At 37.2% G+C, this 27,581-nt stretch overlaps 1 protein-coding gene across 2 annotated transcripts in view; it reads right to left on the reverse strand.

Annotated features, from left to right (window-relative positions):
• Positions 1–20,077, reverse strand: part of EGLN1 (egl-9 family hypoxia inducible factor 1) — a 68,353-nt gene extending 48,276 nt beyond the window's left edge. Inside the window, exon 1 of one of the 2 annotated variants that reach the window (XM_074262392.1) lies at positions 18,882–20,077. In XM_074262392.1, coding sequence (XP_074118493.1) covers positions 18,882–19,841 — 960 coding nt within the window. In that variant the 5' untranslated portion in view covers positions 19,842–20,077. The remainder of the gene's footprint in view (positions 1–18,881) is intronic. The other variant, XM_074262391.1, reaches the window with a different exon arrangement.
• Between the last annotated feature and the right edge of the window lie 7,504 nt (positions 20,078–27,581).

A 27,581-nucleotide genomic window follows, 5' to 3' on the forward strand; every position in this document is an offset into this window, starting at 1 on the left:
TCCTTCCTTCCTTTCTTTTTTTTTTTAAACTTTTTATTTTCAAAATATATGCATTTTTCAACATTAGCCCTTGCAAAACCCTGCCTTTCAATTCCCCTCTTCCCCCACCTTCTCCCTTAGAGGCAAGCAATATAAATTAAACATGTTAAAAATATATGTTAAATCCAATACATGAATACAATAGGGTTCCTTTCTAATATGTTTAATTCTATACCTTTGATTCTCTCCCTATCAGCTCTGCAAGCAACATGTCCTTGCAACTCTCCCCTCTTTAATCTTCACATTTCCTAATCTGCTATTTTCCTTCTACCTAGGTACAAGTCTAACCTTCCCAAAAGGCTTAAATTTTTTTTTACCTGACCAAAACCATTTTCTCAGGCTCCTGTGCTCTATAGTGTTAAAAAAAAAAAAAAAAAAAAAAAAAAAAAAAAAAACTAGGACAGTAAATGGTGCAGTGTATAGAACAGCCCTGAAGTCAAGAGGACCTTACTTCAAATTAACAATGACTATGTGACTCTGGGCAAGTCACTTAACTCTAATTGCCTCGTAAAACAAAAACAAAAACTTTCTGCAGACAGTACTGATGTTATTTTCCTCTCACTTCTCAAGACTTTGATAAGTTGCTTCTAATTTCATTCAACTGAAACTACTTTCTCCAAAGGTACCAATTACTTAATTGTCAAATCCAATGGACTCTTCTTCATCTTTAGCCTTCCTGACCTAACACTATTGACTCCCCTACTCTCCTCCCAAATATTCTTTTTCCTAAGTTTCTGTGACTCTTGATTAAAACCAAAAACAAAAACAAAAAAACACCAAACCAGAACTGTACATTCTCCCTCAAATTCTCCAACACCTCTTTTCATTATTTTGGTTAAGGGTACATATATTCTTCTAGTACCCAGATTTGCAACCTAAAAATCCTTGACTCCACATGTGTCATTAGTTGTTTTATAGATTCTACTGTATTCATCCCTTTCTCTTCATTCATACACCAAGCACTCAGGTTCAGGCCCCATTACCACCACACAACTTCCAAACTAATCATTGTAAAGCACACATAGGTCTGACCAGGGCACACCTGCTCCAAAGAGTTGCAATGTCTCTATCACTTCAAAGATAACATAATCTTTGTAGTTTAAAGTCTTTTATAGTCTGGATCTAGCCTACCTTTCTAAGATCATTGCCTATTACTCCCTTTCATGTACTTCATGTTCCAGCCAAACAGGCCTATTTGCTGATCCCTGTACGTGACATTCTATCCCATCTCCCTGCACAGACTGTCCCGTGCACTCCCTCTTCACATCTGCCTCTTTAAAATCCCTTAAAAGCCATCTCCTAAATGAGGCTTTTTTCTGATTCCCAGCTATTAGTATTCTCTCAGACTACTTTGTATTTTGCTCTGCCTGTATTTTCTAGTTATTTCTATCAATCAATAAATATTTAATAAGCATCTCCTATATGCTAAGCACTATGCTAAGTGCTGAAGATATAAAAAGAGGCAAAAGATAGTCCTTACCCTCAAGGAGCTCACAATCTAAAAGAGGAGACAACATACAAATGTGTGTGTTCTATGCAGGAAAAAAAAAATAATAATGGAGGAAAGGCATTTGAATTAAGAGAAGTTGGGTAAGGCTTTCTATAGAAGATGGGATTTTAATTGGATTAACTTGAAGGAAGTCAGAGAGGTCAGTAAGCAGAGTTGAAAGAGAGCATTTCAGGCATGCAGGATAGCCTGAGAAAATGTCCAGAGCAGTGAGATGGAGAAGAACAGCCAAGAGGCCAACCACAGGATTAAAGAATTCATGGCAGGGAGCAAAGCCTGAGTTACAAAGAACTGTAAGGGATTTCCTCACCTCCAAAACAATATATTCTCCTTGAGGGCAAGGACTATTTGTTTCATTTTTGTTGTGATAAACCCAGCAGATGGTACACAGTAGGTATTTAATAAATACTTGATTAACTGTAATGACCAAAAGATTGTGGGAAAATAGATGCGGAATGTGTTATATACTGTTCAAGGTCATTGTTTACTAATTTTGCTTAAATTTTTCTTTATTATGAGGAATAATTCAGTGGAGAGAGGGGAATTTTAAGAGAAAATGATCATGCTATGTAAAGAAAAGCAACAAAACCTTCTCTGTGTATATGTGTTTAAAAATTCTATGGATGGTCTAATTGTAGATCCCCTCATTCTCTGAGATTGGCACAAGAGTCTAACAAAGGAGGGAGGGTTGTGGCGTTAAAGTCAAAAGACAAGAAGTGTCCTGGGCTGGCCTCAATCTTTTCAGTAAAGTAGGAGATAGGAATTATCTTCTAAAAGAGGTAAAAGCTCAAGGCTCAACACAACCACCACAGGGAGAGGGAAAAAAGAATATTCAACTGAGACTTCTTTAAGGAAAGTGGATCTGAATCCTTTTTCTTTTTTTTTTTTTTTTTTTTTTTTTTTTTTTGAGGCTGGGGTTAAGTGACTTGCCCAGGGTCACACAGCTAGGAAATGTTAAGTGTCTGAGACCAGATTTGAACTTGGGTCCTCCTGAACTCAAGGCTGGTGCTCTATCCACTGCGCCACCTAGCTGCCCCCTTATCTGAATCCTTTTTATAAAATGACATGTTTCCTGGAGAAATCTCAATAAACTGTCTGTCACCTTTTTGCTAGCTCTGCAACTTCACTGAATGTACAATATAAAAGGCTGTTTCTTAATACAGAATACCAATTACAACTTGTAATCCTCTCAACATGCATGACAAGAAAATCTACTTTTCTACCTTTGTCCTCTCTACTGCTGAATATATACTATGTGCTCCATCACTACATATCCAACACATTAAAGCCAAACTCAATACTTAAGCTTCAAAATAAGTTACCTACACTTTACTTTTACAAATGATAATAGTACATTGATAACAACTTACATTTATGTAGCACTTTGAAAAGTGAAAAAATTATTTTGTCACAAAAATCCTGTGAAATAGATTGACAAGTCTATTTGTCTATTTGTCAAAATTCACATATTCAACACATAAAGAACTAGACATTTCCTCCAGTGTCCATTATCAAAACAACCCCAAAAGAGGAATTATATACCAGAGGTAAAGAAACGACTGCTGTCTCTATAGGATGAGAAGATTAACATAGTGAATTAACAGTGAAGAATGCTACTGGACTTTAAAATAAAAGTTCAAACAAGTATAATCTATCCAAAAGCTAGTTGGGGCAGGTATTGAGGTCAGTGAAAAGTGATTCCTCAAAGCAGCCAGGATAGCTGAAGTCACCCAAAGGTAAAACAAGCAACACTGAATCCCCCTCCACAAGCAAATTCAAAATGCCATATTTCTCATATATCTTCTGATACAGGAGGAAAAATGGAAAGAGCACTAAGTGAAGCACCCTCTTTTCCTTCAACCAAGGCCAGGAGTTTGGGCCTGCACTTGTCCAACTTGCTCATACAGCCTGAAAATAGACCAAGCAGGAGCCCAAGGCCATGGATTGGATAATTATTTACTATAGTATTTATATATTTCTTAATCATTTAACATAAAGTTACGCTATCATTTCCATTAGATTCCTATCTTTCTTTTTATGCATTACTATTGAAACTTTTGGGCCTTGTGCCCCAATTCTATTTTTTTTACCCACAAGCTGTGGTTTTATGAAGTAATTTTTGCATAGAGCTCCGTTTTGGGAATGTATATGTCAAATGACAGCAGAACTGAGCTCATAAAGAAAAAAAAAAAGCCTAAAACCACCAAAGATCTCAGGAAGAAGAAAACACAGTTTAAAAATCTAGAGCACAAGTAGATAAATCAACAAGGAATTTAATTAAAATCAGAAAGCAAAATAGCTTCTAAAAGACAACTATCTCTAAATAAACATTGCAAGGCAAAGAAAACTAAACCAAAACTTCATCAACACTTCAGACTCCCCAAAATATAATGAACTTGAAGAATATTGTTCCTGAATGATTAGAGAGTCAAATCAAAGGCCGTGAGAAAATGAAGAACAAGTGGCAGAATTTATGGCCTGCATGGCAAAAATAATTAGTAGAATAACGAATATCCAATGATGAGTCTGAACAAAGAAGCCTAAAATAGAACAACAAACTGGAAATATACTGAAGTGGAGGAAAATTGGGGGAGAGGGAGCACAAGTGGGAGAGAGCAAAAGAGAATAATATCATAAAGGAACATAGGATTTCTTACATAAGCAAAATCTTAAGACAGAATGAACGCATGGAGACAACTTAAAGATCACAGCCTCCCAAAAGAAGATGACTAGTCAAAATAAGTCAGGCAGGTATTACTTGTATTTTACAAAAGAGGGTAATAAGGCACTAAGAAATTAAATGAACTGCCCATGATTTCAGAACTACTTTCTAAAGCAAGATTCTAACTTATATTTCCTACTTTCAAGTGCAGCACTCTATCCATTAAAACTTGATGGCATTTAGATAGAAAACCTTAGATTAACTCAACTTGTAACCACAGAATTTGAGTTTTAACAATTCACCCAATGAATGAATATAATCTACAAAAACCCAGTAAAGACATCAGTAAACTCTTAAATGCTTACCATTGCCACCTCGCAGAACCTTCCATTTTTGCAAAGTTATAATCATTAGGAAGATCTTCTTTAGATTGGACTAAAGCCTAACTTCCAGTAGCTTTTACCTCTTCTGCTTTCTTGAACCCCACCATATGAGCCTAAATTTCTTCTAGATGACAGACCTGAAAATATTGAAATGGCTAATTTTTGTCTTCCTAAATTTTCTCTTTCCAAGTTCTTTCAACCATTCTTCATATGGCATCTTAGGGGGCAGTACATGTTAACTTTAAAGAGTTGTATAAATGTCAGTTATTGTTATAATGATAATAGCATGTTTCTAATTGCTGAGTATGATCCAATTTTTCAATGTTCTTAAAATATCTACTCTAAATCTTAAAATTCCAGGTGCACCCAAGCTTGGAACTAAAGAAAAATATATGAAATTATATTTTTCTTTGCAAATCAATCAAAAACATTTGTTAAACATATGTTATGGAATGGAAATTTAATTATAAATAATTAAAATTATTTATTCTCTCAGAGACTACAAATCAAGTACATATATAAATATGTTCTGCATAAATATAGAACGAATAAAAACATATACTAAGTTGTTAAATACAAAGTAGTTTGGGAGGCGTGGAACTCAAGAAAACTTCCCAAAATTAGAGCTATAGTCCAAAGAAGAAAGGGACTTTGAGGCTAGGGGAAAAAAAAAAAGTATACAAGCATGGGGACAGCCACTATAAAGGAAAAAAGGACAGAAGATGAGTGTTAAGAATGAAGAAAAGAGAAAGTCAGTTTGTCCAGATTACACAGAGAAAGAGTTTTGTCTAGTGAAGCTAGAAGAATAGACTGAGGCCAGATTTCAGGACTTTAAAAACACAGTAGTTTATATTCTATGCTATAGGCAATAGGAAGCCGCTGGAGTTGAATGAAAAGTCATATGGTCAGAACTTGCTCAACAAAAATTGCTTTTGACAATATTATATCGGAGGGACTAGGGTGAGAACAACAATTTATAAGGCTGCTACAGTAATTCAGGAGAAATGATGAGGACTGAACTATGATGGTGATCATGTGAGTAGAGAAAAGCAGTGAGATGATGAAATGAGATAGAAACACAAAAATTGCAAGCTCTGGGATTGATTGAATGTGAAGGGTGAGAAAGAATGAAGAGCAGACAATAACACAAAGCTGGGAGAATAAAAAGATAGTAGTTTGACATAAAAAGGAAGTTCAGAAAAGGGAAGGGTTTGAGGGTAAGTGAGTTTTGGACATGGTCAATTTAAATATCTGGGACATTCAGTTTACCAACTGTAAAAGGATTGAAGCTCAAGAGAGAGATTGGGAATAGAAAGATTTGAGAGTTATTTGAATAAAGATGATAATTAAAACCAAGGGAGGTTAGAGAATATAAAGGGAGAACAGAAAAGGGCTGGGTAAAAATCTTAAGGAACACCTCAAACTCCACCTGATATGGATTATTCAGCAAAGGACATCTGGTTAGACATGCAGGTGAACCAGGAGAGATAATGTCAAGAAAACACAGAATATCCAAGAGGATGATCACCAGTATAAAATACAACAGATAAAGATAAAATGGATGAGGACTGAGAAAAGATCATTATTCAGAAATCAAGAGATCATTAATACTGGAAAGAACACTTTTATATCAGCAATGAGGCTGGAAGTCATCCTGCAAAGGGATAATGAATAAAAGTAGAGAAAGGCAAGTAGAAACAACAAATATAAATAAATATGAATGAGAAGGAAAGAAATAGAATAAGTAAAATTTAATAAATTAGTAAACAGAATATATAGAATAAATAAAAAAAGATTGAATGAAGATTGAAGAAGAAATGACTGAGGAAGCAATTTGCTGGAGAAGACAGGAAAAGGATGGGATGAAATATACAAATAGAAAGGTTGGCCTTGGCAGGCAAAAGGCTACCACTGTCATAAATATATATGGAACATGAAGAAAAGAATAGAAAATGGTTAGAAATGAAGAGAACAGAAGAAGTGGCTTAGGCTACATGGCTTCAATTTTTTTTTGGTAAATCAACAGATTTACCAAAAGTCAGGGGGGGAGGGCAGAGCTATAGAAAGCTTAAGAAAGGAACCAAATATTTAAAATACTTCCTGTGGGGAAATAAGAAATCAATTAGAGTGGCATAAAAAGAGTGTCTTATTTTAGAGTGTAGTTAATACTAAATAACAAAGATGAGGGGCATTGGATATGAAATTGCAAATGTCAAAAGATTTTCAATGTGTCATCTTTGCTGAACTATCAGTTTTTTCCCCACAGAGCAGACAGACAGAAAGACAGAGAGATGGCTAAGAGAACAGGAAAAGATAATAGATGTTGGAGGAGATGTGGGAAAACTGGGACAGTAATACACTGTTAGTGGACTTGTGAAGAACTAATCCAACCATTCCAGAGAGCAATTTGGAACCATGCCCAATGGACTATGAAACTGTGCATACTCTTTAATCCAACAGTGTTTCCACTGAGCCTTTATCCCAAAGAGATCATTTTAAAAAAAAAAAAAAAAAGGAAAAGGAAAAGGACCCACATGTGCAAAAATGTTTTTAGCAGTGCTTTTTGTAGTGGCCGGAAACTGGAAACAGAGTGGATGCCCATCAATTGGAGAATGGCTGAATAAATTGTGGTATATGAATATTATGGAATATTATTGTTCTGTAAGAAATGGTCAGCAGGATGATTTCAAAAAAGCCTGGAGAGATTTACATGAACTGATACTGAGTGAAGTGAACAGAACCAAGAGAACACTGTACACAGCAACAAGATTATGTGATGATCAACTGTGATGAACTTAAATCTTTTCAACAATGAAGTGGTTCAGACTAATAACAATAGACTTGTGATGAGCAGAGTCATCTGCATCCAGACAGAGGGCTATGGGGACTGAATGTATATCACAACATAGTATTTTCATACTTTCTCGATGTTGTATGTTGTTGCTGTTTGCTTGCTTGTTTTATTTTTCCTTTTTGATTTGATTTTTCTTGTATAGCATAATAAATGTGGAAATGTTTAGAAGAATTGCACTTGTTTAACCTATAATGCATTACTTGCTGTCTAGGGGAGAGGGGAAGGATGGAAGAATGGAGAAAAATATGGAACACAAGGTTCTGCAGAGGTGAATATTGAAAACTATCTTTGCATGTATTTTCAAAGAGATCGGGAGGGAGGGAAAGAGGGAGGGAGGAAGGAAGGAAAGGAAAAAGGGAAGAAAGGAGAAAGGAAGAGAGAAAAGAAGGAAGGGAGGGAGGTAAGAAGGGAGAGAGAGAAAGAGAAAGAGAGGTATTATGATATCTCTCTTATTTCACAATAGAGAACTTGAAGTGAAATGGATATCCCAGTTTCACACAACTAGTGCCTAAGAGCAGACTCAAATCTGAATCTAGATCTTCTATATCACAAAAATGTATTTTTTCCATTGCTAGAAATCATACTTCTTCCCCTTAGACTTCACAGAGCACTTGGCTTGAATTTCTCTTAAGCACTTGTCATACACACATAATAATGATAATTATTATCTTATGCATATCTTATATCCTCATTCAGCTCCACTTCTAAGATCACTCCCAATATGTACTCAAAATTTTAACATCCCTAATATTCTTAATTTTTTTTTCTTTGCTGAGGCAATTGGGGTTAAGCAACTTGCCCAAGGTCACACAGCTAGGAAATGTTAAGTGTCTGAGGCTAGGTTTGAACTCCTGACTATCGGGCTAGTGCTCTATCCATTGTGCCATCTAGCTGCTCCTCATTAGTAAGGAAGGCCTGGGTTTTTCATTCAGTTTCTCACAAGCCCCCTCCAATATGCTTCCTATTAATCATTATCAAAGAGAGTTAATTTAGCTTTTTAGCAATGATAATTATTAATATGGTATAGTAAAAAGAGTTGAAACAAAATATTTCCCCAAAAACCCTAAGGTATACTTCTCACAAATATACCCAAGTTGATGTGAAGAGTTCAAAATTAGAATGCAAGGGAAGTAAAGCACACATGTAAGATATACCGTAGTAAAAAGGTATAACTCACAAATACTTGTACTTTATGGGCTGGAAGTCCTTTCTGGAGTTCAAGGTCGAAATTCTTTCCTGCTGCAAAGAGTCATGATCCTTGAAGCTGACTCCCTTCTTGGGGAAACTGACTTTCCACACATCTGTTTGTCACTCTGCTCCTCCAAGTTGGATAGGTTGTCTCCTACTGGTTCCATCTCTGATCCCAGCTGGATCCAATGTCTGAAACTGGTCCAGTCTCTCTGATAACATGGTCAATAGGGTAGTGGGAGGAGGGATGAAGGAAAGAGAAAGAAAGAAAGATACAAAAAGAGAGAAATTCTCTTCTCCACCCAGGAGTAATTCCTTCTCAAAGGCTTGGGTCCAAAAGTGGAACTGTAACGTTGAACTCCAGACTTAAATAAGCTCTTTGTAAGTGGGAATTGTTTCTTTTATTTTATTTGGATCCCCTGGACTTGGAACATAATTGTTTAATAAATGTTGGTTCATGGATTGACTGTTCACCACTAGAATGACTACTGAAATTAAATTGACTATAGCCATTTAAAATTCAATAGACACATGGTTAACCAATCAGCTGTTACTTTTTTTGACCCAATTGATTTCACCTCATAAAGAGATCAAAGGATATGGCTCATCTTATTTATATATTTTAAATTTTATTGTGCCCGTATGCTAATTATATTAATAGGGGAGGATGTCAAACCTATTCTTTTATATTCATGTTTGACTAAGTCAGCCAAAGACAGAAATTTGTTCTTATCCAAAATCACCCCCAACTAAATGCTATGCACATAGTAAGTAATTAATAAATATCCATTAAATGTACTGACATCAAGTAAATGTAAGAAAAGCAATATCTGTCATAAGCACAGATAGTGGATACTAGATTAAATTATTCTTTTTTCTGCATAATTTTTGTATAACTATTATTTTTATGAATTTGTTTCTTGTTCCCCTTTAAGCAAATGGAAAGAAAGACAACCTAGTTAACCAGTGATTGAGGAAGAACATGAGTATGCGAATTCTATTAGCAATCAGAAAGGTTTTTATTGACTAAAAGTTTTGTTTGTGATTATAAGAAAATCAATGTCAGTCAAAAGTGTTCAGTTAGGCTAATTTCCAAATTAAAGGAGAAAAGGGAGTTCTGTTAAGAATACATTCTTGGGGCAGCTAATGGTACAGTTGATATAGGCACCCATCCTGGAATCAGAAAGACCTGAGTTCAAATCCAAATTCAGACACTTGACACTTAACTAGCTTTGTGATCCAGGGTAAATTACTTAATCCCAATTGACTCATCACTTAAAAAAACAACAACAAAAAAAAAAAAACCTCAGGTAAGCTAAAACAAAGGACAACACAATGGAGTTTCAGTTCCAAGGCTAGAAAATTATCAGATCTAGGGGCAGCTAAGTGGCACAGTGGATAGAGTATCAGCCCTGAAATCAGGAGAAACTGATTCAAATCTGTTCTCAGACACTTAACACTTCTTGGCTGTGTAACCCTGGGCAAGTCACTTAACCCCAATTGCCTCAGCAAAAAAAAAAAAAAAATAAAATAAAGAAAGAAAGAAAATTATCAGGTTTGGAGGAGTTCAGCTCAAGAATTACTAGGTCTGTGGTGAATAATTTTATATGACTTTTATATGACACCTGTCATGCTATCCTTATTTTTAAATACTACTCTTTAAATGTTTACAATCCCTCCCAAAAAAACAAATAAGATTAGTATTTAAATATCAAGAATGAATTACAACTAAATAATCAAAAATTCACATGAACCAAAGGGTCAGGAAATTTATTTCTTTGATGATGTCTTTTACATCTATTTAAACTTTGTAATTCCATAACCAAAATATCAGAGTACATTAAAAAAATTTACCCTAAACCTTTCTCTTTCTTCAAAGGTGAGGGACCGAGGAAGAAATTTTTAGTATTATTAGTGAATGGAAGCTGACAAAGTGACCACTCACATTTTGGTCTGTCAAAAGATCACCAAGATGTACCCAGTGTAATTTTGACAAAGAGAAAATTTGCACATAAATGATATTAAATCGCCACCTCAGCTAAACAGTATTCCACAGGTAACTATTTCCAACTTGACATACAAGCTTCATAGCCAATGAATTTGCTTTCTGACTAATAAAATGAACTCTTGCAAAATGGATAATTTTGATTAAATTAAAAAGGTTTTGTACAAACAAAACCAATGCAAACAAGATTAGAAGGGAACTAGAAAACTGGGGATTTATTTATTTATTTGTTTGTTTATTTATTTATTTATTTATTTATTTATTTATTTATTTATTTATTTGTTTGTTTGTTTGCAACTAAGGGTTCTGATAAAGGCCTCATTTCCAAAATATATAGAAAATTGACTCATATTTACAAGAATACAAGCCCTTCACCAATTGATAAATGGTCAAAGGATATGAATACACAAATTTCAGATGAAGAAATTAAAACCATTCCTAGTCATATGAAAAAATGCTCTAAGTCATTATTGATCAGAGAAATACAAATTATGGTAACTCTGATCTACCAGTACACACCTCTCAGATTGGCTAAGACGACAGAAAAAGATGATAAATATCAGAGGAGATGTGGGACACTAATACATTGTTGGTGGACTTGTGAACTGATCCAACCATTCTGGAGAGCAATATGGAATTATGTCTAAAGAACTATCAAACTGGGCACTGGGCACTTTGATCCAGCACTGTTTCTACCGAGCTTATACCCCCAAGAGATCATAAGAAAAGGAAAAGTAACCACATGTACAAAAATGTTTGTGGCAGCTCTTTTTATAGAGGCAAGGAACTGGAAACTGAGTGGATGCCCAACAGTTGGAGAATGAATAGTATATAAATGTCATGGAATAATATTGTTCTATAAGAAATGATCAGCAGGATGATTTCAGAGAGGCCTGAAGAGACTTACATGAACTCATGCTAAGTGAAATGAGCAGAACCAGGAGATCATTGTACATAGCAACAATGAGACTATATGATGATCAATTCTGATGGACTTGCCTCTTTTCAAAAATAAGATGATTCAGGCCAATTCTAATAGACTTGTAATAAAAAGAGCCATTTTCATTCAGAGAGAGGATTGTGGGGACTGCATGTGGATCACAGCATAGTATTTTCACTTTTTTTGTTATCTGCTTGTTTTTTGTTTTCTCTCTCTTTTTTTTCCTTTTTGATCTGATTTTTCTTACGCAGCATGATAATTGTGGAAATATATATAGAATTACACATGCTGAACATATATTGGATTGCTTGCTGTCTAAGGGAGGGGTAGGGAAAGGAAGGCAGAAAATGAGGTTTCTACTTAGGCTTTAGGGATAAAGAGCCAATTAGTAAAAGATAAAATTGAATAACAGGGAAGCACAAAAGGGAGTGAAGCAAAACATGGGATTAAAGAAATAAGGGGAAAAAATTCAAGTTATGAATTGATTTCTATATAACTAAAATAAATTCAGAGCCACGCATTATATACTATGTGTATGTAAAATTCTTTACTGAGCCTCACAATTAAACTCTGACTAAATGAGAAAATATTGTATGATCTTATTAAGACTGTGTAACTTAAAATAATATTACTGAGATCTTTCCAAAGTTATTTAATGACTCAAGTGTTTTGACATACAGGCTATAAGAATACAAGGTTTAAATAAATAGTGGCTTTGACCAATTCATAAGCTCTTTTGGAAATAAAACCAAAGACATCACTAAGCTGTTTGAAAATAAGAAAGATTTGAAGGGAAGGAAAATAGTTAAAATCTTTAGGTTTAAATACCTATCAATGAATCATGTTTATTTTAAAGGACAGAATGTTTAAGACTTTCATTCACCCAGAAAACAGATATAGCATAAATGTTCTCAATATACTATAACAACATGTTTCAAATAAACAGTTATATTAATAGGAATTCATACTTTGGTCTGTCAAAAGATTATCAAAAAGGAATGCCCAACTAACACAAACACGAGAGTCATTTTGAAAAAGGGAAAATTTGCCCATAAATAATATTTAGATCGATAGCTTTGCCAAATAGTATTCCAGTAGATAATTACTTCCAGCATTAATAATCATATCAAAATCAGACTGTCTTTTAAAATCTCAACTCCTTCACTAATCATTTGAACCAAATTACTTGAAGATATGTCAGGCTTCTATTCTTCAAAGCAGTAACTAGAGTAAAAACTTGCTTCTATAATCTTTAGTGAATAGTTCTAGAAAGAATATTTGTCAACAGAGTATCCTCCCCCCTCTTCAATTCCCATGTATTTCATTTTAAAAAACTGGACAGAAATCTTTATAAATAACATTGAACTTATTGGTTTTTTAATATATGATAAAGCTTTCTGAAATGGTGAGAATCATCAAATTACTGTAATTACTATAACACAATATCTCCTCTCTATTTCCTCTAATTCTTGTTCTCTAACACAACACTTGGATAAATAATACTTTATTCCTGACTTATCTTTTGCCTCTAAATTTAAGGCAATTTAAATTCTGTGTTTGTGTTCAATCTCATGGATTACATGAAATTTTTTAATGTTAAAACTCATTTCTATTCAGTCCCCTACTTTTAAAGTTCCCCTTTGGGGCTATTTTATACCAGTTTAACTTCCTAGGGAATCTATTCCCCTAAAGTCACCGAAATAAAAATAGTTATCAGAGAAAACCATATTGTTGGTGGAAAAATAAATGGATTAGGAGTCAAGTGACCTGGGTTCAAATCCCTTATCATCTATCTTCTAGTTCTATGATTCTGAGCAAGTCACAACTTCTGAATCTAATTTTCTCACTTGAAAAATGCAATTATCACCTGTACCTACCACACAGACAGATGATTAAAATAGTTAAGATTTATTTGAACATATTTAACATATATTAGACTACCTGCCATCTAGGGGAGAAGATGGGGGAAAAGAGGGAGAAATTTGGAACAGAAGGTTTTGCAAGAGTCAATATTAAAAAATTAGTCATGCACATGTTTTGTAAATAAAAAGTTTTAATTAAATAAATAAAGATTTAGTTATAAGAGTGATATATGCTAGAAAAGAGAAAGTATGCTACCACTGATAAAGAAGTATAAAAATTCATGCACAATTCAGAAAGTGAAAGAAATAGAGGATTAGTGACTCTGTACTGGACACAAATACCAGAGTGCTAGAAGGAAAAAGTAACTAGATCAACAATAAGATGAACTAACCTAGTTTTGGTCAGGGTCATGATTAAGTGTCAGATATCAAATAATAAAGTGAAAAGGAAAGAAAATGGAGAGAAAGGGGGAGCTAAGAGAAGCCTAGCAAAGAAAATAAAAGAAAGACAAGATACTGTAGGTATGTCTAATTTGTCCTCCGTGAGGATTATGAAGGAAAGAAAGGACAATGTAAGCTTTTCTCAAAAGAAAATGGGATGTGCCAGGAGTGTTGGCAAACATTCCTAAGCCCGCTACAGGGAGAAGCTGATCTTGGGTGGACTGCTTGGACTCAGTCTGGCTGCAGCAGGACCCAGCCTATCAAGTGTCAACATTAAGTCTCCTAGACAGTAAAGCCTTTGGGGAGAGGGGACTATGATGCTGTCTAAGGAAGAACAAATCAGCACAGCTGGAAAACAAATCAGATCCAAACTTCTGGACCACTAAGCAAAGGAACAGTCCATGTGCAGCTGCCATACTTTCAGCCTTTTTGAGATCTAATCTCAAAAAAGATGGGGAGGATAGCAGAGTGGGATACATGTAACCTCTATATATTATTAAAGAACATGCCAAGATTTCTGGGTATAGCTGATCCAAGACCTAAAATAAAAAGAAAAATGAAGTTTACATGTGATAACATCTATCCAAAGAAAAGCCATCTGCAGCTTTAAGGGAGAAAGCAGTAAAAGGGGGAAAAGTTAGAGGAAATTAGGAAAAATAAAGATAGACTCAAGATATGGACAAGAGAATACTGCAAAAAGAAAACAGTCAAAAATGTCAGTAAGCCAAGCAACAAGAACACAATTCAACAAGCCAGCTCTGCTAGGGGAGGCATCCAGGACAAAATGATAATAAATAATTCCTACCCTCAAGGAGTTTACATTCTACAAAAGCAAAATATGTGCAGTTAATAAAATAATTTGATAAGGGAAAGAAGAATAACCTCAGGGAGACCAGCATTCTAATAAAAGAAAGGACAAAGAGTGGTCTTGTTTCAAAGGTAAGGACCCCATTAGAAGTTCAGAGAAGTGAGAACATCTTGGGAAATTAAGAGGAGAAACTACCAAAGAAGGCCAATACATCATTTAATTTTTTTTTCTTTTAAAGGTCTAAAATAAATAGATAAAAGGGAGAATAATCCTAGAATCTGACACAAGCAGAAAAGGACAAAAGAATGGATCAAAATGGTGAAGAAACAGAGGAAATTCAAAGAAAGTCATAAAAAAATTTTAAATCCCACAAACTATGAAAAATAAAGGAACATGAGGACTTTGCTATTGACAATGTAACAAGTTAAGTAGTTAGAAATAGTGTGAGTTCTGAGAGAAGAAAATGGGGGAAAGCAAGAGAAAGAATGCAAATTTGGTGTGTTTATGAAAACACATGTCTGTGGACATTTTTCCTGTTTTAGCTGTAGATTAAAAAAAACTAATATATAATATGTAACAGCTTTCAAATAAAAACCTATAAATAGCAATTGAGAATATATGTGAGAACATTTTGCAGAAAAATACCTTACAACTACATGACATCTGAAAGAACTCATGTTAGAAATAGTCCCTTTCTTAAAATTATTCTTTGGGCAGTTGATATTAAGTATAACTTTTGACAGACAATGTTCTTAGCTCCATTTACCATAGGTCAGTTTGGTTGTAAACGCTGATACAGCTATTAAACAACCTCCTTCAATTTGTACATATGAGGAGCCAACAGTAAGAAATACTGGCAGAAGTTGTAAAGGTTAGGAGGAAAAAGACATTTTAAAATATTTCACACCCACAAAAATCACAGCTGCTTGCTACATACAACCAGAATTCCTTCCACTAAAGGTGCATGAAGACATCCTTCTCCCTAATTAAAACAGTGTTACCTAACTAACTAGAAAATAGATGACCAATCTGTGCTGGTTGCTTTATCTTACCACATTTTGCTCCTTTTTCTTCAAATGTATTTCAACTTTTTTCATTTGCCCCCGGAATTAGATTTATGGAAAATTCTAACAAATAAAAATGATATGTATCTTATAAATATTACTAAATAAATTCGTATGGAGCAGTTGTCAAGAGTGACTAATTTCAATCTCACGGAAAAGTAAGCAATCCTCAAAATATTTATGGCATGCCTTTCTTCTTTCTTCTCCCTCTATCCTCAATATCACTTTAGATTTCCACATTTTTCTATAATCTGAACAAGCTCTCCCCACTCTACTCTTCCCAAAAAGCAAGAAGGAGTTTTCTTGGAATTAGTGGAGACTTAAAGATTAGGAAAAGCAGGGAGGTTGTCAAAGAATAGAAAAGAGAGGAAAACATCATGAGAAGAGCTCAAAGGAAATGAAACAGGAAGAGCATCATGAGAAGAGATTGAACCTGATGACAGACCATAGTAATCTCTTTTCTCGTATTCTATTACAATCCTTTGCCTCTTTAAAATTCATTATATAAATAAAACAAGTAAGCATTCTAGAATAGTGATTTTGAAATAAATGTCCCTTTCATTGTATTAAAAAAGTAGTCATATACCTCAATTTTTGAAATAACTACTCAACCCACAATTCCTACAAGTAACTATTACATGCTAGATTTTCCAGGATAGTCCAAATTTCTAGAAAAAAAATAATTTTATCAAACTACAAAAGGAATAGCCTTTGTCAGACAATTTTTTCATTCAGAGTGTTTGGTGATTTTAGCTATGCCCCAATTCTAGAGTACCACAGATTTTGAAGTCTGCAATAATCAAATTCAAGTCTGTTGTATTGTGAAAAAGTATATTGCCATTAGCAATTATAATCCTTTTAACAATCACTCATTCACTATATAGCCAAGCTTTCTTGTCCATCTTATGATGACAGTAAAACTAGCTTAATTTATAGTTATTACAAAAATGAAGCAAGCATCTTTTGGAAGAGCTGCCAAAAGTAAACATTTTAGAATCTTAAAAAAAAAACAAAAACAAAAACAAACTACATTCACTAAGACCATAAAGTATGTTTCTACAACTATGGGATCATTCAACAAAGCCCAGGATAAGTTAGCTTTTTGCTGCTGATATTTTTTTTTCTCTTCAGGAGAAACTGCTAGTTTAAGCTAAATGATTTAATAATCTCATCTGATTCTCTTGTAAGACATTTTGGTCAGGTTTTAAAGGATGAAGTTAGTGGCCTTGAAATAAAGCTATTCTGTGAGAGACACTATTATCTTATCAGGAAATTATACCTCCAATTCTCATCTTATTAGCACAAAACAAATGTTAAATTTTTCCATCACTTAATTTTTTAAAAAATCCCATCAAGAATTATTACAATAGAAATCCTGATGATGGATGAATTTTGGAACTAAATATTCCTAGTATTTCAATGGTAAACAAGTTCAAATCACTAACTATTATATGAAGATAGCTATGGTTGAGTGATTTTAAAGCTACTGTAACCTCTGTTTCTTTGGCTAAGGGGATTCCAAAGGAAGCAGGTGGCCATTTCCTCACAACAACCTCCCCTAGGGAATCAACAGCTCTAAAAAAGCTGTCCAGGGTGTAGCCCCTTCCCTTGGCAAGTCAGTAGAACAGAAAGATATAAAGCTCAACTACTGAGCAGAGACCAAAATAGATTTTGAATTTTATCTCATTCACAAAATCGAGGTTATATCTTAAATTTGACCCACAAATCTATATCCATGTCCCGTTAATCAACCCATTACTACTCAGCAAACTACTTGAATGACCTAGTTATGTCCCTACCATTGTACAATTTTTTATAATAAATTTTATCCAAAAAAACTTACAAGATTGCTAAATTGGCAATGTTTGATCTTTTTTATATTAGTTTACTATAAAATTTGTTAGGCAATACCATCTGAATTTCAGGTGTTTTAATTCAGTTAATGACGTTGCTAGAGTTTTTTTGAATTCCAATCTATCCCTCAAGATTTTCCCTAACCAGATAAAATATAGGCTTTGAAGGAGAGGAAGATGGGGAGAAGATATAATCTGAAGTAATAAAATGCTCTCTTGACATATATTCGTACGTGTGTGAATGGAAAAATAAAGACACTGAAAAGTCTGCATTTTAAAAATTTATAGGAAAAGTTAGCTATATTCTAACTAGATAGGAGTATACACATTAATAAACTCATATTGCATATGCTTTTCTAAGAAAAGCCCCTGAAAAAGACATTGATAAACACCTCTCTCATCTTTCTATTTCTTGACCATACTGCAGGGCTCAAAGAAGCAGTCAAGGAGTGCTTGTGAGTAAAATTATAGGGATAAAAAAACAGACTGCAAGGGTCTATTACAGAAGGTAAGACACAGGGATTAAGATTTACTATACTTATTAAGAAGCAAAAAATTAGATATTGGAATACCATTGGGACAATAGAAACAATAGGATAGAAAAAAACACAAAGGAACCCATTCAATGTAATCAAATGGTAAAGAAATCCCAAATAAAACGAGTGGATCAAAATAAACCTATTTTATTGAGGTTTTTTAAAAGCAAGATATGGGGGAAGAGTCGAGTCTTTAGGGCCACAAGAAGCCAATTTATTTTGGTTAACTAGCTCCACGGGTGAATTTTTCTTCATTTTTATTGACACATTTGGCCAAAAGTATAAGGCAATTAGCTTTGTAAACCATAATCTGATGAGTCATCGCTCGAATTTAAGAGCTTAAGCAAACACGTCCGGGGCAGACGCAGAACCAGCACTTTCTCCGGATAGTGCAGCGATGGCTCCCGGAGGGGGTACTCTAACCAGCTAGCGGGGAGTCTGTGTGACAGTGAGAGCACGCAAACTTGGGAAGGGGCAAACCCGTCAAGCTGATAGCAGGTTCAGACGGGAGGGAGCTGCAAGAGGATGCTGAGATGTCCCGGGGAATGACAGCAGGTGGAAAAAGAGGAGACGAACCCCTCGGGGGAGCAGTGTCTAATAAACACTTAAGGCGCGGCGTCCGGTAGCACAAATGAAAGACAGCTAACCTGGGGCGGGGGGGGGGGGGGGAGAGAAAGGGAGGGGGGGAAAGAGGGGGAGCTCAATGGGGATCCCGAATACAACGCGGCCATCTACTTACTTTCGTCCGGCCGTTGATTTTGTAGTTGCCCAGCTTGCCATTACAGTGGCGGATCAGGTCGTCCATGCTGCTCATGAGGCGTCCTATGGTCTCGCAGCCCGGCTCCTTGCCTTCGATCCAGGTGATCTTGTCGCCCCGGATGTCCTTGGAGGAGTCGCTCTTCTGGCTGACCAGCTGGCCGTCGGTGAACTTGCCCGTGTCGTGCAGGGCCCGCACCTCGTCGCCGATCTGTTGGCCGGTCTCCTTGCCCAGGAAGTCGTCCACTACGCAGATGCCGTGTTTGTTCATGCACGGCACGATGTACTCCAGCGCCAGCTTTAGAGCCGGCAGTGGCTTCGTCTGCCCGTTGGGCCGCAGCATCAGCCCCAGGCCCGGGGGGCTCAGCTGGGGGCACGCGGACCCGCCGGGGCACAGCGGCGACCGGCCAAGCGACTCGTCCCTCGCGGGCTCCGCCTCCACAGGACCCGCCGCCGTCCCCTGGTTGTTGACGGCTGCGGGAGGAGGCGGCGCCGCTGCCGCGGAAACCGCGGCAGTCTTGGTAGAGGAGGTAGCTGCCTCCGAGGCGGCCGCGGAGCCTGAAGGCAGAGGCGGCGCCGCCCCCGTGCCCGCGGCGGTGGCGGCCTCCGGGGAGGTCGTGTCCCGGCGCGCCGGCGGCGGCTGAGCTTTCTTGGCTTCTTTGAGCGCGGCCTTGGGCGGCGTCGCGGGGTGCGTGGAAGGCCCCGGGGACTGGGGCTGGGGGCGGCCTCCTCCGCCGGGCCCGTGCTCGGCAGCTCCCCCGCCGCCGTGGCAGACGAGCTTGTGCTTCTTCCAGTCCTGGCGCTGGTGTTCCTTGCTGCAGTAGAAGGAGCTGCGGCAGCGGCTGCAACGCAGCAGGTTCTCCATCTTCCCGCACAGCTCGCAGTACTGCCGGTCCCGCTCGCTCGGGCTCAGCCCGCCGGCCCCGCCGCTGTCATTGGCCATGGCGGCGGCGGCCCAAGCTGAGCTCGAGGGAGTAACGGGAGGGCGGACGCAAGCCGGGGGACCGGGGTGGGGGGGTGAGCGGCCGGCGACACGGTTGTTACTGCGCCATGCACGCCCGCGGCAGCCCGCCGGGCCCTCGCCTCCGCGGCGCCCCGGCCCCTGCGCAGTGCCCGGCGCCCGGCTCCCGGCAGCCGTCTCACGGCCTGATCCCCGACACTGCGGACTATGGAGGGTTACCTTCGCTCACTCGCTCGCTCTCTTCTCCTCGCGGTGGGGGGTGGGGTGAAGCGGAGCGGGGTGGAGTAGGGTAGGGAGGGGGCGGGCGGGGACCAGGCGAGGGTCCCGCGACCTCCGCGGCGGTGGCCGCCCTAGTCCCTGCGGCCCTGCCAACCCGGCCCGGCCCGGCCCGACTGGCGGAGGGGAGAAGAGGGCGGGCGGGCGCCACTCGCTCTGCGCGCTCTGCACGTACACCACGGCCCCGCCGCGACCCGGGCGGGCGGGCGAAAGGGAGGGGAGGGGAAAAGAGGGAAGGAGGGAGGGAGGGAGGAGATCTCTCACACACGAGCGCAGCGAGGCGGCGGCTCCCGCGGCTCTGGCTACTGCTGCTGCGGCCGCGGAGGCTGCAGTCGCTGCAGCCTCCTCCCCCTTTGCCGGGCGGGCGGGGGCTGGACGGCGGGCTGGGGGCGGCGGTTCTCCAAATGCTTCCCCCACCCCCTGTACTGCGATCTGCCTGGGGCGGAGCCTCTAGACATACTGGAGCTGGAGCCGGCTCACCCTGGGGGGAATATTAAACCGAGGCGAAAACCGAGAAGCTTGGACACACCTCACACTTATCCCCCTCCCACCGTACACTCCACCTCCACCACCCCGGCTTGCGCTACCCCGCACGCGGCGTGACCAACACCTGCCGAAGAGGAGCGAATGGTGCTCCCCAGTGCTGGCTATGATTAAGAGATGGGAACATTTAAAAAAAAAAAATGAAATGGTTAAAAACAAATAAAGAGATGTGATCCTGCAAACAGACTACTCTTAAATCCTAATTTCTCATTTCTAAATCCTTCTCGAAAAAAGCATCAATGTTCGGGGCGTACTCATTATATTTTTATTGTGCTATTTTTATTAGAGGAAATTTTAAAAAGGTGAGTTAAATGAGACCCTGTGGAAAAAATTGGCATGGATTGAGAACGCTCAGAATTGAAACTCATGCCAGTTTTCATAGCCAGTGTTGAAGCTTAAGACAATCTCAAAAGTGCAGAATCCAGAACTATCTAGGCAGCTACTCTTGAAATATGGGCATCTAATACAAGAGGGAAAAGTAGCATAAAAAAGAAAGAAAAATCCCCTTTAATAATACAATTCATGCTAACAAGTCATAAATACTTCATCACACATAAGAGCTTTATAAAATAAATGTGAATTGTTTTTGGAAGTCAAATATACTTTGGGTAGGGGAGGAGAAAGGAAAAAGCCTTCATTTACTTTAGAAGAAAAAAAGACTCACATGGATCAATCTATCAACAAATATTAAGCATACTAGGAACTCCACTAAAATCTTCGTCATCATTGTAGGGTAGAGGTGACCCTCGATGCTGAAAGACCATATGCCAGCTGAGCACAAGCTCTGGCAGATCCTACTAAGCTGGAAAAACTTCCAGTACTAGCCAGGGACAAACTGTATTGTCTGCCATCCAAGGTCCAAAATAGCTAAATTTGGAGAAGCTTATCACCAAAAGGTTAGTCACACGGTGATACATTCATTTTTTGATCACAGTAACTCAAAAATTTGTCTACTAAGTTGTAGAAGGGTGGAGAGAGTGTCCATGATATATTAAAATATGTGCAAGACATTTTACTAGGCTTAGATAAACTCCAATGAATAGCAAATACCCTTGTGCTTTCTAGAAATAATTATAGAGGGTTTTTAATATACTGATAGTTGCTTTAAAGTGATGAGGTCCTGCTTAACTAGGTGGGGTTGGCAGAGAAAGCTTGAAGCACTGGTAAGAATACTGAGAGGAAAACATGGAAGGAGGATCAGCTCAACCTTATAGTCCCACCTCCTGTGCAGGTCTTAGGTGACCCCCCTTACTATACCCAATCAGAAAGCCAAGTTATGTCAAGTGCACCAGGTTAAATTTCCCCTATAAATCTGCTCATGGCCTAAGCCATCTTTGCTGAATCTCTTTTGGATTAGCTATCACAGAGACTTGTCTCCTGATGTTTTTCTTCCCATCCCCTCCCCTATGTCTCATGGTGTTTTTCTCCTTCGAGCTAACTAACTTTTTGAAGGTTCTAAACTTCTCTGTGGATTTAGCCTGCCAGATATTAACTGATGTACACTCATCTCAAGGTATATTCCCTTCCTCTTGGTTAATTGTGAGTTCCTCTGGGGAATGTCTTTTCCATTCATTATTAATTGTTAAAACCTCTTTCCTTGCTAACTATATGCTCTCCCAAATCAATATCATGTTTACCACTCCCCTGTGTCTATTTCACCTCTTCATTTTTTTCTGTAAGTTCTTCTTGTAAATAAACCTACTTTTTGGCAAAGAGAAAGGCCAAGAGCAAACTTCAACATTTGGTGCCTACATAAATCTCATCATTTTTCCAAACCTCAACATTATAATTTCCAGACCCCAATCTCATCAAAACAAACCAAGAGGAAAAAAAAAACATTAAGTAAATTATTATTTTACTTTGTTAAGAATTGATATAGCCCTTCCATTTAAAAAATTAATTTTATTATAAATTACAGCTCTTGGATCCAGTGACCCTGACCTTTCTGTTCAAGGAACAAGACACTTCAGTCTCTTGACTCCAAGCAGTTTCTCCTGCTATCTCCTCCCACTCTCATCACTACCACCAAATGTTCTCCCTCCTCATTTACTGGCTTCTTGGCTTCAAGTTCCAACTAAAATCTCATCTACTACAAAAAGCCTTTCCCAATCATTCTCTTAATTATTTCCCATTTATCCTGTATATGATGGCTTCATAAACTTTTCCCAGTTATGATCTCTTTTCACCAGAGAAATTTTTATGCAACCCTGGGTATATAGATATATAAAAACAGGTATACAAATCAAACATTTACTGTTGATGAGTCATAATTTCAGAACTCCCACATTCAATTACTCAACCCACCGTTAAAGTTTTGCAGTCTTACTAAAATTTATTCAAAGTTTTTGATGGTTTCAATTGCTTTAGTTTGAAATCTGAAGAAGCCAAAGAACAGGATAGGTCTTGAGATCTTTAATAAATTGTCAGGTTTCAGCCCAAAATTCACAGAGTAAACACATCCATCTTTCCAACATCATCATCCACATAGCATATTTAATGCTCTACGTAAAAGTGGCCAGGATCAGGTTTTGTGGATCCCCAAGAGAGTCTTCGAGGGTGAGACACTGAAAACTTGGTTCCTTGATCTCTGAGTATAGTCTGACCAGGTACCAGATCATTGTCACCCACCATGTGGAAGGAAGGTTGTGCCTGTAGGCAGTTCCCAAAGCCATTTTGTTCTAATTTTCTATTTGCTACTATGTGGAACCCCCCCCCCATTTATGAATTGCTCTTGGAAGATGCAAACATCTGGTTTAAAGCAGTTAGTTTCCTCTACTAATGATTAACTCACTTGAAGAGAGAGAGACAGACAGACAGAGATTTTGATAATAGAGACAGAAATGATATATATGATAGGATGATTAAGAAGTAGAGATGTTAGATATAGATAAATAGATGATAAAAGATGAATAGATTAATAGTATGATCAACACAGTGAAGACAGAGATGATAATAGAAATAGATAAATAGGTGATAAAAACATAGATAAATACAGTAGATATAATGAGATGATAGATACATAGAGATGACTATGAGAGCTCAGTAAAGTAGATGATAGGTTAAGACAGAATAACTTAAGTGATAATGACAGAAAGTAAATGATATAGATAAATATTTACTAGAAATCTAGGCATATTTCTGGATCTATACATCAAAATCTTTATAGATTTATACCTGTCGATAGAGTCTTAGTTCCTCAATTTTGTAACACAACATTCCTATCCACTTGACTAATGGAGTGTATCTCACTATGAGTGCTTTATTCACTCTTGTCTCTGTGTTCTTGCTGGTCAATTGACAAATGGCTAGTCAAAAGAATTCAGAGAAGAAATATTCATATGACAGTGAAATGATGGGTTTGTTTATTTACTTACTTCAAGCAGTTGCATAGTATGGTGGAAATGATACTAGACTTAGAGTTGAAGGATCTGGACTCAAGTCCTAGCCCTACAATTTACAAGTTGTATGACTCAGGGAAATTCCTATCACCTCCCTAAGCCTCAATTCATTCATGGACTGTGGTTCTTAACTATGTAACCACTTATAATGAGGGGTGATACCCATCAATTGAATTTCACTGAAATCTGTTATGTAAGATGTCCATTTAAAACCTTTTGTTCTAAGAAAGTCAAATGAAGTGTGTCTTGATACACTCAATTAATAATTAATGCTAGTATAATAGATATAAAGCTGGAATTTGAGTCTGGAATATCTGGGTTCAAATCTTTCATGAGACTAGCCGTATGATCCTAAATCATTTAGGCTATTTCAGTGTCAATTTCTTCATCTATAAATGGGGATAATAATCATTCCTACCTCAGTGGGTTGTGAGAATCAAAATAAAATGTCATATTACAAACCTTAAAGTGCGAAATACTAGTTATTATAATGTTATTACTATTAGCTAATTTCCTCAAAAGTAATCATGTTTCAAACAAAACAAATATGAAATGTTCAGTTATTGATTTGCAAGTGATATTGCTTCTTATGATCAGTAATCTTGAAATTTAAATAAATCACATTGGCTGACCCAATCTGTTCAAAATAACATTTTTTTCCCTCTCCTATATCATCAACTAACAACACAACATCCAATCGATAGTCATATTCCTTAATTATTTTGGGTCTAGTCTGTAATGGCTCTATGAACAAACCGAAATTTTAAATGAAAAGTTTGGTAAGTTTCATTGACTGTTAATTTCAATGAAATGAGATTAATAGATAGAGATCTTTTTGTGCTTAGGAGTGTTCAAGCAGACATTACATGTCCCCAAACAACTCTAAAATTCAATGGCCTTGCTCTAACTGCATCTTAATTAACATCTCCATAGTTTTTAACCAGTAGAACATTGTTCTCCTCTTAGATATTTTGACTTCCATGATTGCAGTCTCCTGGTTCTCTCAGTTATGTGACTGACATTTTTCTAATGTCCTTTACTGAATCATCACCCATCCACTGTCAATTAAATGTGAGTGTTTTTCAAGGCTCAATCCTAGATGCTCCTTTCTTCCTCTTCTCATTATACTCTCTTGAGTAATTTCATTTACTCCCATTTATACAGATGACTTCCAGATCTATATGCATCCAACCTTAATTTCTTTTCAGAATTCTATGTAATCCTATATTGCCTACTATCTAGGAGACATCTCCACCTGGATGTCTCACCAGCACTTAAACTCACCATGTTCTAACTAATCTCTTCCCATAAAAACTACTCTTCTTCAAAACTTCCCTATCTGTTCTGGGTACCATTATCAAACCCTCTTGACTAGACATAACTTCAGGGTGAACTCTGCCTCCTCCTCCCTTTCATATCGTGGGCCCATCAAATATCAAATCTTTTTACTTCTACTTTGACAATATCTCCTCTCATTTGCAACTTTCCTTTGTTCATATAGCCACTACCTTTATTCAGGTTTACATCCCTTCTTCCTTGGCTTACTGTATTAGCTTTCTAATCAAATTTCACTGTCTCCAGTTTTTCTCCTCTTCAAAACATCTTCCACATAGTAATAAGTATTCCTAAAATATACCTAGTCATAGAATTGGAAGGTCTCTCTCATATAACATCCTAATTTTACACATGGGAAACTGACACTAAGTGGTTTGCCCAAGATCAAGTAGGTAAGTAAGTGGCTATTAAGTTTAAAGTCAAGTTTTCTTGAAAGAACTCTGGGAGATGACTATGAACCACTACATGGAATTCCCAATCATCTAATTTTGTCCACCTGCATTTTTGATTTCCTTCACAGTCTAATGTACACTGTTTCAAAGTCCGATTCTTTTTGAACAGCAAAACAACTGTTTGGATATGTATACATATATTGTATTTAATTTATACTTTAACATATTTAACATGCATTGGTCAACCTGCCATCTGGGGGAGGGGGGAAGGAAGGGAAAAATTAGAACAAAAGGTTTGGCAATTGTCAATTTGGCAATGTTGTAAATAAAAACTATTAAATTAAAAAAAAATAAAGTCAAGTTTTCTCACTATGCACCTTTCCACTTAGCACACTTTGTAATTAGATCATAATACCCTTCAGGATCCTGTTCAGGTATCAGTTCTTTCATGAAGGCTTTTCTTTGTTAGTGCTAAGCCCTCCTAAATTATTTTTCATTGAATTATCTGTGTAGAGAATTTCTTTGGTAAAATGTAAGCTTCTGGAGACAAGGATAATTCTTTTCTGTCCTAGTAGCCCCATTACTTAGTGTAACATTGTTGCCCAATGTAAGGTATTTAATAAATGTTTGTTGAATTGAATTAAATTCATTGAACAAATGACCACTAGGTATAAGATTCTCTATGTTGTTATTTTTAATACTCTTGAAAGATATTATCTTTTTTAAACTATACACAATAAATCACCCTTATACCTACATTATGCTTGTAAATATTAATTGCTAGTAGTCAAATCTTAAAAGTAACAAGGTTTTTTCTTCTCTTTGAATGGGACAAAGTCTATGTCTTGTACAAAATCAATGTATATTTGTTAACTGAGATTGGAATTTGTTGGAAACACAGTGTGTCCTCATTCACACATCACATTTTAACTAAACTTGTTTACCTTAGATAATAAATGTCTTTGGCTTAAATTAATGAAATGCCTATTAAGAACTGAAGTCAAGTGCCAAAATTAATGGAAGGCAGCATATTCTTCTAAGAAAAACCAGGAAACACAGTGTGACCTCATTCACACATCACATTTTAACTAAACTTGTTTACCTTAGACAATAAATGTCTTTGGCTTAAATGAATGAAACGTCTATTAAGAACTGAAGTCAAGTGCCAAAATTAATGGAAGGCAGCATATTCTTCTAAGAAAAAGCAGGACCTGATAGAATGAAAAAGATTGCACAAACATAAGTAATTAAAAATTAACAGTTCTCTAACTCTTTTAGGAGCTAGAGGCAAAGATAAATGTCTAGGTGAGGCAGCTAAGTGATAAAGTGGATAGAGCACCAGGCCTGGAGTCAAGAAAATAAAGAATTCAAATCAGGCCTCAGACACTTTACTAGCTGAGAGACTCTGGGCAACTTAACCTTTGTTCACTTCAGTTTTCTCATTTGTAAAAATGGAGATTATAATAGCACCTATTTCCTAGGGATGTTGTGACAATCTACTGAGATAATAATAGTGTTATATAAATGGTAGCTCTTATTATAATTATTACAAAGATCTGTGTTCAAAATCAAATATGATTTTAGCAAATCACAACCTCTCTACCTTTCAGTTTCTTGTCAGTAAAATGAAAAAAATAATAACACTTACACCTTCCAGGATTGTTGGGAGAATGAAAGGCTGGGAGAAGGTAATAAACATCTATTGAGCACTTGCTATGTGCTAAGTACTATATTAATCACTTTACAAATATCTCATTTGATTCCCCCCAACAACTCTG

This window comes from Sminthopsis crassicaudata, chromosome 4 (genome assembly GCF_048593235.1).
Source record: "Sminthopsis crassicaudata isolate SCR6 chromosome 4, ASM4859323v1, whole genome shotgun sequence".
Lineage (NCBI taxonomy): Eukaryota > Metazoa > Chordata > Mammalia > Dasyuromorphia > Dasyuridae > Sminthopsis > Sminthopsis crassicaudata.